The 14,520-nt window shown below is 42.0% G+C and overlaps 1 protein-coding gene across 1 annotated transcript in view; it reads left to right on the forward strand.

Moving 5' to 3' along the window:
• Window positions 1–14,520, forward strand: part of GALK2 (galactokinase 2) — a 374,056-nt gene that overhangs the window by 218,796 nt on the left and 140,740 nt on the right. Inside the window, exon 6 of the mRNA XM_075345810.1 lies at window positions 6,579–6,677. Coding sequence (XP_075201925.1) covers window positions 6,579–6,677 — 99 coding nt within the window. The remainder of the gene's footprint in view (window positions 1–6,578; window positions 6,678–14,520) is intronic.

Below are 14,520 nucleotides of genomic sequence, written 5' to 3' on the forward strand. Positions count from 1 at the left end.
CTTCAAAAATTTCGCTCAGAATTGTTGTGATTTCTCACTGTGTTACACCAGTAATATCCCTGCCCCTTCTAGTTTCTTAACTCTCATGGCTCCATTATCATATCCCTGGGCAGATTGTGAAATGGGTAGTCCAGATGAGTGTGACTTCACCCCCATTGTCCTCTTTAAAACCAGATTATATATGTCCCTGCTGTGCTCTGCCCCATTAGCACTTAGGACCACACTACACATGCTACATTCAGGAAATAAAACATTTTCTCACAAATGAAACATTTAAAATAAAAACAAACAGTAAATGTTGTTCATTATTTAAAGTCCGGTAACAAAAGATAGGATCTCTTTCTGCAAATACCTTTTAATCATATATATATATATATATATATATATATATATTGTAATGGAATCTCTATCATGGCAGCACACATAAGGAACATCGCTGTTTTTGGATCCTTTGCCTCTTGTTTCTGTGTACCTGGAAAATGTTTTCACGGCTCATTAGTAAAATCTCCACATTCTTTAAAGCACAAAAAAAAAAATGTTTTTTGTAAATATCTTTTATGATCAAAGGTTGTCCCATAGCTGCACATGTGAGACATTTTTATATGTTGTAAATGACTGATTACACAAGACTCAGGAGAATACATACTTCTTAGCACATGAAAGTGGGCTTACTGTTAGTAGGTTATTTATATTCCCAATTACACCATCTATTTGTATATTTCCAAAGCTTATATATGAAAGGTATTATGGATGTTGTAATCCATGTTCTGTTGCTGGACTCCCAAAAATCCAATGTTGTGGTCACCAACAGTGTAAAAAGTTTAAACTGTTTGAGTCTGTATTATGATTAACAATGACATGTCTGCCACCAGCTGCTTACTCCACAACCTTGTTTCTTGGTCCATACAGACATATGCTTGATCTTTTTAATCACATTAATACTTGGTTTCTTGGTCAGGCATCATTGAGAAGACAGAACTCTGTCTAGATAGACAACAATATTTATTTTTGAGACATCTCCCATTTGCTTCAGTATTGAAATAATTTCTGAATGAAAATCAATGCTAAATTTTAACCTGACAATCCAACAACTTTTATAAAAACACTGGTAAGACACACTTGAAACAACAAAGTCCCCTGGACCACTCTGCTGCTGACACTGTTATGGGGTTAATCTCCCCTAATTCTCTAACTCAGGTACCCCATCCTGGTAATGATCCTCCTGCCTTGTATATATATGTCCCTCATCCTGGTATAGCCCACATCCTGCTATATACTGCCATCCTGCTATATACTGCCATCCTGCTATATACCCCATCCTGGCATATGGCCGCATCCTGCTATATACTCCATCTTGGTGTATGGCCGCATCCTGCTATATACCCCCATCCTGCTATATACCCCTATCCTGCTATATATCCCCACCCTGCTATATACTCCCATCCTGCTCATAATATACCCCCATCCTGGTATATGCCATCATCCTGCTATATACCCCCATCCTGCTACATGGTCGCATCCTGTGGCACACAAAAAATAATAAACATTTATACTCACCTTTACTGGCTCCACGCAGCATCACTCCTCCTCCTGTCAGTGCCGGAAGCAGCGCCGCTTACCTGTGTGGAGCCGGCCACGCTCCCTGCAGCATCGCGATGTCCTCCTGTCTGTGCCGGCCGCAGCTGCATGTGGACACGTGCGCACAGCGATGATGTCATCCCTGTGAGCACTGCTAGTCTCCACACACAGCCGCGGCCGGCAGACAGGGGGAGATCGCGGTGCTGCAGGGATCATTGTCTGGTCGATGATGCTGGAATATCTCTAAAGAATTGTATCATTGTCGGTGAGTATACTGATTCACTGCACCCCGCGCTGATGATGATGCTTGGGGGGCAGGGAATACAGCTGCACATGATCACTCCAGGCTGTAGTTGCCAGGAGTGATCATGCCGGCCGGCTGTTTACTTTGCACGCATCCCCCGCCCATCACCCCGCCCACCTGTCAGCGCCGGCATTAGCGCTGAGAGATGGGCGGGAGGATGGGCGTGCATATGAAATGAGCGGGCCCACGTGGTTACGGCAGGCTGCTGCAGCCTGCTCATGCCCCCAATGACCCGCTCCACCGCAGCACCCTCATTCCCCGCAGCCCTACATTTAGACTATAAGACGCACCCCCCACTTTCCCCCAAAATTTGGGGGGAAAAAAGTGCGTCTTATAGTCCGAAAAAAACAGTGTATATGTATATATACATATATATATATATATATATATATATATATATATATATATATATATAATAAATGCTTTATTAGTCGCAGCATACAAAGAAGTGCAATAGCAACGTTTCGGCCAACGTGGGGCCTTTAGGGCCTTTATCAAGTCATACTATATAATCTTTTATGGCTTGATAAAGGCCCCACGTTGGCCAAAACATTGCTATTGCACTTCACTTTGAGTGCTGGGACTAATAAAGTTTTTTTTTATAAAACGGAGAGGAGTTTCGGTGACTGGTAAAATACACGTTCTCTAAACTGGCAATCTTAGAAGTTATATTCAATTTTCATGCGACTGTTTTTGTATTTATAAACAATTATTTTGCATCTTGACTTGAGAAAAGATTTCTGTGAAGACTTTGTTTTCCTATATGATCAGATGTCACCCATGAATTTTAACCCCTTCCTGGCATTTAGATTTTCAGTCTTTGTCATTCGTTGTTTTCCTCCCCTTTTTCCAAGAGCCATAACTTTTTTTTTCCAACCTAATGAATGTAGTTTTGAATGACTTCATTCACTTTACTATTCAAAGTACTTAAAAACAGAAACAAAATTCCAAGTGCTATTTTTTCACTTAGATAAATGCAACTTTTCAGCTTCTCATTTGAATCCTTTGTTAAGGTTGCTTGAGAAAGGCTCCAAATAAGGACCTGAAATGTCGCATTTATCAGTGTGAATAAAGTCCACTTTTTCACTGATTCCATTGGAGTGCTGCTTCCATTCTACTATATATAATGTACATTCAGTATATAACAAAAGTGATTACACCCCTTATATTTTTGTAAATATTGTATATCTTTTCATGGGAGAACACTGAAGATATGTCACTTTAATACAATGTAAAGTTGTCAGTGTGCAGCTTGTTTAACAGTGTAAATTTGGTGTGCCCTGTAAATAACTTAACAGCCATTAATGTCTAAACCACTTTCAACAGAAGTGAGTACAACCCTAAGTGAAAATGGGCAAATTGTGCACAATAAGCCATTTTCCCTCTCAGATGTCATGGGACTGATTAGTGTTACAAGGTGTAAGGTGTGAATGGGGAGAGAGGTGTTACATTTTTTGTTACCTCTCACACACTCTCTTATACTGGTCACTGGAAGTTCCTCATGGCACCTCATGGCAATAAATGACCTTGGGTTCTGAAAACAAAAATGTTGCTTTATGTAAAGATGGCCGAGGCTATAAGAAGATTGCCAACAGCCTGAAACTGAGCTATAGCACAATGGCCAAAACCATACAGTGGTTTAATAAACAGGCCTCAGAACAGGCCTCGCCATGGTTGACCAAATAAGTTGAGTGCGTGCGCTCAGCTTTATATCGAGAGGTTGTCTTTTCAAAATGGACTTATGAGTGCTACCAGCATTGCTGCACAGGCTACAGGGGTGGAGGCAAGCCTGTCAATGCTCAGAGCAAACACTGCACCATGCATCAAATTCATCAAATTGGTCTACGGGGCTGTCGTTCCAGAAGGATGCCTCTTCTTAAGATGATGCACAATAAAGTCCACAAACAGTTTGCTACAGACAAGCAGACTAAAAACATGGACCATATTCTGTGGTTTGATGAGACAGATAAACGTATTTAGTTCAGGTGGTGTCAGGCGTGTGTGGTGGCAACCTGGTTAGGAGTACAAAGACAAGTGTGTCTTCCTTACAGTCAAGCATGGTGGTGGGAGTATCATGGTTTGGGGTCACATAAGTGCTGCCGGCTGTGGGGAGCTACATTTTATTGAGGGAACCATGAAGGTCAGCATGTACTGTGACATATTGAAGCAGACTATGATCCCCCCCTTTTTTTGGAAACTGGGACGCAGGGCAGTATCCCAACATGATAACTAAAGATGAGCGAACCTTTGGAGGTCTGATTTGCTAGCCGCAATCAAACCGAACCACCACTAGTCTGAACTTCCCTGACCCTGGTTTGCAAACACTGTTTGGCAGTTTGAGTCTCCGCCCACATCCAGCCAGCCATAAGCAAATCACTTTTACTACATGTGATCATGCTGTTGTTACCCCCCGTGTGCACTGTTCAACACTACAAGAGACTCGCACGGGGATGATCATCAAGCATACCTGATTGCAACAATGCTTGCACTAGTTAAGCATCTGAACTCTGAACCTGAGTTCTGTATTTTAAAATTAGTGTTTGGTTCGAAAACCGAACCTTGGATTCGCTCATCTTTAATGTTAACGACTCCAAACACACCTCCAAGACGATCACTGGCTTGCTAAAGAAACTGAGGGTAGAGGTGCTTGACTGACCAAGCATATGTTCAGACCTAAACCCTATTGAGCATCTGTGGGGCATCTTTAAATGGAAGGTGGAGGAGAGCAGGTATCCAACATCCACCAGCTCCGTGATGTCGTCATGGAGGAGTGGAAGAGGATTCCAGTGGCTCCTGTGACGCTCTAGTGAACACCATAACCCAAGAGAGTTAAGTCAGTGTTTGAAAATAATAGTGCGCACATAAAATATTAACACCAGTCATTTTTACCTAGAGGTGTACTCACTTTTGTTGTCAGTGGTTTAGACATTAATGGCTGATTGTTGAGTTATTTAGAGAGCACACCAAATTTACACTGTTATACAACATGGACACTGACTACTTTACATTGTATCAAAGTGTTATGTCTTCCGTGTTGTCCCACGTGAAGAATTATAAAATATGTACAAAAATGTGAGGGGTGAAACTTTTCCCACAAAAATGTAGATCAATCTGATCAGCTCTTACCGCTCTATGACAGCCAGCCTGCAGGTCAGATACCATTTTCAACTTGATAGTTTCCCGTTAATGATTTATCATCCTGTCTTAGCAGCCAAACATCAGGTATTTATTTTTCACTACTGGATGCCTGATTTATGCCTCCACAATGTTTTTTTTGTTTTATTACAGAATATTTATAGTTTGATTTATTCACATATTCTTAGGCGGGCTTTGCACACTATGACATCGCAGGTGCGATGTCGGTGGGGTCAAATCGAAAGTGACGCACATCCGGCGTCACTTGCGATGTCGTAGTGTGTAAATCCTAGATGATACGATGAACGAGCGCAAAATCGTCGTCATCGTATCATCGCTGCAGCCTCCGACATTTCCATAATGCCGGGGGAGCGACCGGTACGATGTAGTTCCTCGCTCCTGCGGCAGCACACATCGCTGTGTGTGAAGCCGCAGGAGCGAGGAACTTCACCTTACCTGCCTCCCGGCTGCAATGAGAAGGACGGAGGTGGGCGGGATGTTTACATCCTGCTCATCTCCGCCCCTCCACTTCAATTGGCCGCCTGCTGTGTGACGTCACTGTGACGCCGCACGACCCGCCCCCTAAGGAAGGAGGCGGGTCGCCGGCCAGAGGGACGTCGCACGGCAGGTATGTGCGTGTAAAGCTGCCGTAGCGATAATAATCGCTACGGCAGCTTTCACTATATATCGAACGTGCGACGGGGGCGGGACTATCGCTGCAGCATCGGTAACACATTGTTACCGATGTTGCAACGTGCAAAGCCCGCCTTAGTACAATTATCATTGCTAACCAACAATAGTTACTTGTAATTGATACATATTTTGCACATAATTATCACGTTATAAATAAGAGAATTTATAATCATTATCATTCAGTGTAACAATATGGCTGAACGCCTGCCTCTTTGATAAATACACTGAGCTGAGTTTGGTAACCGCATTAACTGGCTGTAAATCGCTGCAGGGACCACATGTCGTGTCTGACAAAACTCAGTTTGCACAAAGAATTTAGAATAAAAGATTTTTATTTTTTACAAAAACAAAGTAATTATTAACTTTTGTGTCAGGCATTGGGCTTAAGAGTTGCTACTTCTTGCACATTGCTTGGAAATCGGACAGAGACCACAAACTGTGGCTGGAGGTTCCGGACTGAATGTCCTTTGCTCTTAGTCTCTTCTATTCTATTAAAGGGGCTATTCTGTTGTATTTTCCCTTTTGAATCTTCAGTGTCATTTTAAAGGACTGAATGTACGAACCATTCTTGCTTTAGGACATTCTTTTTTTGTTTTATATATAACAGTGTTACGTTTCTTTAAACCTTGTTTGATTCCCTTCCATATAATCCATTTATAGTCATCCAACAATCCTCAGCCAGAACTGTAAACTGTGATATTCCTTCCTTACACTGTGCCCAGTAGTGGGAAATTAATCTGAAAAATATAAATAGGTATATAGAAAATAATTGCAGGAAATGATGGTGCTAAGGTCTAACAAACAAACAGCTAAGAGGGAAAGAACATAGAAAGCATAATTGATTAATTATTGCCATTCATTTTTTTAGGTGGAACTTGCAGAAATTTGTGCGAAATGTGAGCGTTATATTGGCACAGAAGGTGGGGGTATGGACCAGTCAATCTCATTCTTGGCAGAAGAAGGAACTGTAAGTGGCACAGAATCAGACATATTCTACCAACATTTTCTATGTATTGCATGTGATAAAGTATATACGTAGTACGTATTGCAACTTTCATTTTAATCGTGGACCATAATGTCATTTTTATTAGTAGATATGATGAGTATATTTTCCAACAGTTTGTTAGATTTAAGATGAATACAATTCCTTTTAGCTGAAATTGCTAAAACCTATCATTTATCAAGAGGGACTGACAGCATGTCTTTAAGGAAGCTCAGTTGTACTTGTGCTGACCTTGATGACTACATGTTTTGTGCTTTATCTATTATTTAGGTAAAGTAGGTATTGAGAGAACTACACTATCCACAAGATAGATGATAATTTGTAGATTGCAATGTAGTCAACCACCAAGTCACCCTTTAAAATTGAGGTGAGGCCGCGTATGTGCCACTACACCATTTAGCATGTAAGGAACGGTGTAGATAGCCCATTTCAAAGATGTGCTGTCTCATGAACAGTAAATAAAGCATTAGCAGAAATGTGCAGCCACCCCTCCATTCTGTGATGGCATTGCAGAGCTTTGTTCTTTGAATCTGTGGAGATCACAGTGGTTTACCTAGTGATCAGCAAGTTATCACTTATTCACAGAATAATTGATAAATTGGCAAGATTGGACATCTCCTTTAAAGGCGTTGTCCTCTACTTGAACAGCCCCTTCTCATCCCCCATGTTTTCCCATTAATATTTAAAAGCTTATACTCCCCTCCCGCGCTGGCACCGTTCCAGGTAACGAGTTCAAACAGGAGTAATTAATACAGGAAATGAGTGTAGAGTAGGAGGGCTTCATAAAGAAGAAATAACAGATCTGTGAGAGACAGAATGCTTGCTGATTGGTAGGTGATCAAATACTTATTTCATGCAATAAATTGCAAATTAAATATTTAAAAATCATACTATTTGATTTTCTGGAGTTTTGGGGATATTCTGTGTGTCACAGTTGAAGTGCACCTTTGATAAAAATGACAGATCTCTCCATTCTTTGTAGGTGGGAAAACAGGCAAAATTGGCAGTGTATCAAATACTTATTTTCCCGACTGTAGATGATGTCTCTGATTTAAGTCATTCTCTTTTTTTCCCTCATCTCTTTCCTCATCTTGTCCAGACACCATGATGACTTTTCACATCCACAGTTCCTCTCTAAAGACTTCCATCTTCTCCATTATTCTGCAGCACATCCCCTCACGATAAAATACTATATATAAAATAGCAGAATGATTATAATGCTCCTGACTATAAAAATATGAATTTACAATTTGCCTAAGGCAATTGGATCCCCAAACTAAAGACTAAACTATTAATATATAACTTTTAATTAACTCATTAAGATAAGGGGACAATCATGATTAAAAACGCAGAGCGCAGTGATCTGTTTTATGTCACATAAGCCATTGATTTAGCCACAGGGATTCCCTATTTAGACTGTCTCTGGCTAGTTAATGAGTTATTCTTATAGTAGATAATCACTGCGATCGCTATTTTAAAAGGACATTCAGTAGCCTCCCCAACATGTTTCACCACACTGGCGTCATCAGGGGGCTGAGGCTAATGCTCATTTTTAATTGTATTTGTCCCCTTATCTTAATGAGTTAATTAAAAGTTATATATTAATAGTTTAGTCTTTAGTTTGGGGATCCAATTGCCTTAGGCAAATTGTAAATTTATGTTAATTAACCCCCACACTGACTGACAGAACAAGTTTTCAGTAGTAAATGACTAAAAATATGTGCCCTACACTGCGAACTTGAATATATAATTTGCCCTCACTGTGTTCCCTGCACAAGATATGACACACACACTGTCCCTCTTATGGTACAATGCCTCCACACTGCCCTCTCTTTTCCATACTGAGCCCCCTCTTCACACTGTCCTCTCATACAGTGTAACCTATACTGCCCGGTCTTTATACTGTGCCCCCTCATTGCACTCCTCCTCTTTGCCATACTGATCCCTCCTTGCTGTGGTCTCACACTGTGCCCCCCATGCTACACCCTCTTCATATCACCCCCCCACACTACCAAGTCTCTATTCTGTACTCCTCATATTTTTCTCATGCCATGCTGTCTCCTCACTACCAACTGCACTCACCCCCCCTCAGTCTTCATACTGGGTCCACATACATTCCTCCTCTCATGCCTCATACTGTGTCCTCATACGTTCCTCTTGCACTACTCATACTGCGTCCGCATACATTCCCCACTTTCTCCTCATACTGTGTCCACATATATTCCCCCCCCCTCTCTCCTCATACTGTGTCCACATACATTCCCCCCTTACTCCTCATACTATGTCTGCATACATTCCCCCCTCACTCCTCATACTGCGTCTGCATATCTTTTCCCATCAATCCTACTGTGTCCACATACATTCCCTACGCACTTATACCGTGTCCACATAGATTGCCTCCCTCATTTTTCATACTTGGTCAGCATACATTCCCCCTTACTCCTCATACTGTGTTCGCATACATTGTCGCCTTGCTCTTCATACTGTGTTTGCATACATACCCCCCTCACTCTTCATACTGTGTTTGCATACATTCCCCTCTCACTCTTCATACTGTGTCCTCATACATTCCCCTTCGCTTCTTATTCTGCATCCGCAAACATTCCCGCCCTCACTCCTAATGCTTTGTCCACATACATTCTCCCTCTCACTCTTCATACTGTGTCTGCATACATTGCCCCCTTGGTCTTAACACTGTGTCCACAAACATTCCCCCCTCGCTCAAAATACTGTATCTGCACGCATTCTGCTCCCTTACTCCCCATACTGTGTCCTCATATTTACCCCCCTTGCACTCCATACTATATCTGGATACATTATCCTCTCCCTTCCCATTCTGTGTACGTATACATTCCCGCCATCCTCTCTTCTCATGCTTATTCATAAAATTTCTACCCCCATTCTCCTAATTACAATACATTTTTGGTGTCCTCAGCTTGACTGGAGCACTTACCACCAACAATCTCAGGCTGTCTGCCACCTCTGCGGCGCCGGCGAATAGCGTCAGCAGTGTGATCAGCTGACCTGATCACACTGCTCACATCGCCCTGACCTGGAAGGGATTGCGGTCATGGATTCTATTGTACTCACATTTGAAAGATGGAAGTACAATTGATCACAGGGAGCTGGTACGCTGCACCTTCTTTGAGTCAGCTGTTGGCTTGACAGCTGGCTCAGAGAATAGCTAGCTCATAGGGTGGCAAAAATCAGCCACTGGGGAAACACCTCAGATCGCCACATCATGTGGCCGGATGGCGCATCCTGCCGTCTGCACCCGGGGCACATATCCCGCTCACCCCCCCGGATATGTCCCTGTACCAGTTGTTCATATCTGTTGACACAAGCGTGTGATGACATCAACTGCTGTTTGAGAAGACTTTATTAGCTCTATTGGAATATTGTCACATCCAGGTGCTTTGTTTTACAACAGAAGCTTTATTGCAACAATGACTTTGTCTTTTAAGATATTCAGTTCACTAATTTCCAGTCTCCGTTTCTTCCCGTATCACTAAATCGTTCTTGTAGAGGTTCTCCGTATATTTTTTCCTTCTGCTAGTTTGTTCCAATTGGCACCTTTCATCATTTCCACTCTTGGTTGACATTTTCATCGTATCTTGTTGATCTTTTGGTATGTGTTCCTGTTCTTGCCCTTCAGATGTTCATTTCTATCTCTGTACATATCTTTTGGTAATACTGTTATATTGCAGTATATTTTACGATCACAGGTTCATGTCCCCTAAGGGAACTAAAAAGATTGTAGAAAATGAAAAATGTTTTATAACACTTAAAGAAATGTAAAAAAAAAATTGAATTAGAATTACCACCATTTTACCTGTTACAAATAATGAAAAAAAAAAGAAAAATAAACTTGGTATTACTGCATTTGTAGTCTCATCTATCAAAATATGAAATTAATTTACCGATAAGGCAAACATTGGCCAATGCGGGACGACCATCATCTCAACATTTTCATACTGTGCTGTTATTAAATGAAATATAACTGGTGTTTTATTCTTTCTAAGCACTTTAATAACTTGGGCAACAATTGAATATTAAGGCCTTAGGCCACCTTTGTACTATTTGCCAGAATTTCTTTTGCCAACAATGTAGAGGGAGCTGAAACTTTTTTTCTTCAATTTAGAATTACTGAGAAGCTTTTTGTAGTCCACCATATATTTATCCTAAGATTTTCTAATACATATGTTTAAAACAGAACTTTATATACAATTATGAATATATTGTAGAAGTGCCAGAACTCCTCCAGTTCTTAGGGATGCTTCACACACAGCGATCTCGCTGCCGAGATCGCTGCTGAGTCACGCTTTTTGTGACGCAGCAGTGACCTCATTAGCGATCTCGCTGTGTGTGACACTGAGCAGCGATCTGGCCCCTGCTGCGAGATCGCTGCTCGTTACACACAGCCCTGGTTCGTTTTCTTCAAAGCCGCTCTCCCGCTGTGACACACAGATCGCTGTGTGTGACAGCGAGAGAGCGACAAATGAAGCGAGCAGGGAGCAGGAGCCGGCGTCTGACAGCTGCGGTAAGCTTGTAACCAAGATAAATATCGGGTAACCAAGGTGGTTACCCGATATTTACCTTAGTTACCAGCCTCTGCAGCTCTCACGCTGCCTGTGCTGCCGGCTCCGGCTCTCTGCACATGTAGCTGCTGTACACATCGGGTTAATTAACCCGATGTGTACAGCAGCTAGGAGAGCAAGGAGCCAGCGCTCAGTGTGCGCGGCTCCCTGCTCTCTGCACACAGCGCTGGTAACTAATGTAAACATCGGGTAACCATACCCGATGTTTACCTTAGTTACCAGTCTCCGCAGCTTCCAGTCGGCGGCACCGTGCAAGCGCAGCGTCGCTTGCACGTCGCTGCTGGCTGGGGGCTGTTCAGTGGTCGCTGGTGAGATCTGCCTGTTTGACAGCTCACCAGCGACCATGTAGCGATGCAGCAGCGATCCTGACCAGGTCAGATCGCTGGTCGGATCGCTGCTGCATCGCTAAGTGTGAAGGTACCCTTAGGCTGAGGAAGCCTTGATCCCTGCTCCTAGTGTAGAGGTGGTCACAGCACAATAATCTATGGTAGAGATAAAAGCTGATGAGCATTATCATTTAGCTGTTTCTTTAGCTCTCATTTATTGAGATGACGATGTTGTATTATGTTGAGTAGAATTTCATTTATCAGATTAATTATCATTCAATTATCCACAATAGTTTTAGAATATATTCTGTACATATACAGTGCTGGCCAAAAGTATTGGCACCCCTGCAATTCTGTCAGATAATACTCAGTTTCTTCTTGAAAATGATTGCAATCACAAATTCTTTGGTATTATTAACTTCATTTATTTTGCTTGCAATGAAAAAACACAAAAGAGAATGAAACAAAAATCAAATCATTGATCATTTCCCACAAAACTCCAGAAATGGGCCAGACAAAAGTATTGGCACCCTTAGCCTAATACTTGGTTGCACAACCTTTAGCCAAAATAACTGCGAACAACCGCTTCCGGTAACCATCAATGAGTTTCTTACCATGCTCTGCTGGAATTTTAGACCATTCTTCTTTGGCAAACGGCTCCAGGTCCCTGAGATTTGAAGGGGGCCTTCTCCAAACTGCCATTTTGAGATCTCTCCACAGGTGTTCTATGGGATTCAGGTCTGGACTCATTGCTGGCCACTTTAGTAGTCTCCAGTGCTTTCTGTCAAACCGTTTTCTAGTGCTTTTTGAAGTGTATTTTGGGTCATTGCCCTGCTGGAAGACCCATGACCTCTGAGGAAGACCCAGCTTTCTCACACTGGACCCTACATTATGCTGCAAAATTTGTTGGTAGTCTTCAGACTTCATAACGCCATGCACACGGTCAAGCAGTCCAGTGCCAGAGGCAGCAAAGCAACCCCAAAACATCAGGGAACCTCCGCCATGTTTGACTGTAGGGACCGTGTTCTTTTCTTTGAATGCCTCTTTTGTTTTCCTGTAAACTCTATGTTGGCTTTTCCCAAAGAGCTCTACTTTTGTCTTATCTGACCAGAGAACATTCTTCCAAAACGTTTTAGGCTTTCTCAGGTAAGTTTTGGCAAACTCCATCCTGGATTTTTTATGTCTCGGGGTAAGAAGTGGGGTCTTCCTGGGTATCCTACCATACAGTCCCTTTTTATTCAGATGCCGACGGATAGTACGGGTTGACACTGTTGTACCCTCGGACTGCAGGGCAGACTTGAACTTGTTTCGATGTTAGTTGAGGTTCTTTATCCACGATCCGCACAATCTTGCGTTGAAATCTCTTGTCAATTTTTCTTTTCCTTCCACATCTAGGGAGGTTAGCCACAGTGCCATGGGCTTTAATCTTCTTGATGACACTGCGCACCGTAGACACAGGAACATTCAGGTCTTTGGAGATGGACTTGTAGCCTTGAGATTGCTCATGCTTCCTCACAATTTGGATTCTCAAGTCCTTAAACAGTTTTTTGGTCTTCTTTCTTTTCTCCATGCTCAATGTGGTACACACAAGGACACAGGACAGAGGTTGAGTCAACTTTAATCCATGTCAACTGGCTGCAAGTGTGATTTAGTTATTGCCAACAGCTGTTAGGTGCCACAGGTAAGTTACAGGTGCTGTTAATTACACAAATTAGAGAAGCATCACATGATTTTGCAAACAGTGCCAATACTTTTGTCCACCCCCTTTTTTATGTTTGGTGTGGAATTATATCCAATTTGGCTTTATGACAATTTTTTTTTTCAGTGAAGACAAATTAAATGAAGATAATAATACCAAAGAATTTGTGATTGCAATTATTTTCAAGAAGAAACTGAGTATTATCTGACAGAATTGCAGGGGTGCCAATACTTTTGTCCAGCACTGTATACAGTATATCACAAAAGTGAGTACACCTCTCACATATTTCTAAAAATATTTTATTATATCTTTTCATGAGACAACACTGAAGATATGACACTTTGATACAATTTAAAGTAGTCAATGTACAGCTTGTATAACAGTGTAATTTTGGTGTGCCCTTTAAATAACAAAACATGACCATACAGCGTTTTAATAAGATGGGTTCCACTCAGAACAGGCCTCGCCAAAGTGGACCAAAGAAGTTGAGTGCACGTGATCGGCATCATAACCAGAGGTGTCATTTTCAAATTAGACGTATGAGTGATACCAGCATTGCATAGGTTAAAGGGGTGGGCGTCAGCCTGTCAGTTCTCAGACCATGAGTTCCAATAATTAAAATAACTAAAGGTTATGCCCTTTGTGTAGACAGTCACAGGGTTGGTAGACTTAAACCAATTTTACTTTACTGCTGCTGACATACATTTCCCCTTCAGTCATATATTTCCTTCACATACAGTACAGACCAAAAGTTTGGACACACCTTCTCATCTCTAGAACAACTGTTAAGAGGAGACTTTGTGCAGCAGGCCTTCATGGTAAAATAGCTGCTTGGAAACCACTGCTAAGGACAGACAACAATCAGAAGAGACTTGTTTGGGCTAAAGAACACAAGGAATGGACATTAGACCAGTGGAAATCTGTGCTTTGGGCTGATGAGTCCAAATTTGAGATCTTTGGATCCAACCACCGTGTCTTTGTAGAAAAAGTGAACGGATGGACTCTACATGGCTGGTTCCCACCGTGAAGCATGGAGGTGGAGGTGTGATGGTGTGGGGGTGCTTTGCTGGTGACACTGTTGGGGATTTATTAAAAATTGAAGGCATACAGAACCAGCATGCCTACCAAAGCATCTTGTAGCGGCATGCTATTCTATCCGGTTTGCGTTTAGTTGGGCCATCATT

Source organism: Anomaloglossus baeobatrachus, chromosome 4 (genome assembly GCF_048569485.1).
Source record: "Anomaloglossus baeobatrachus isolate aAnoBae1 chromosome 4, aAnoBae1.hap1, whole genome shotgun sequence".
NCBI lineage: Eukaryota > Metazoa > Chordata > Amphibia > Anura > Aromobatidae > Anomaloglossus > Anomaloglossus baeobatrachus.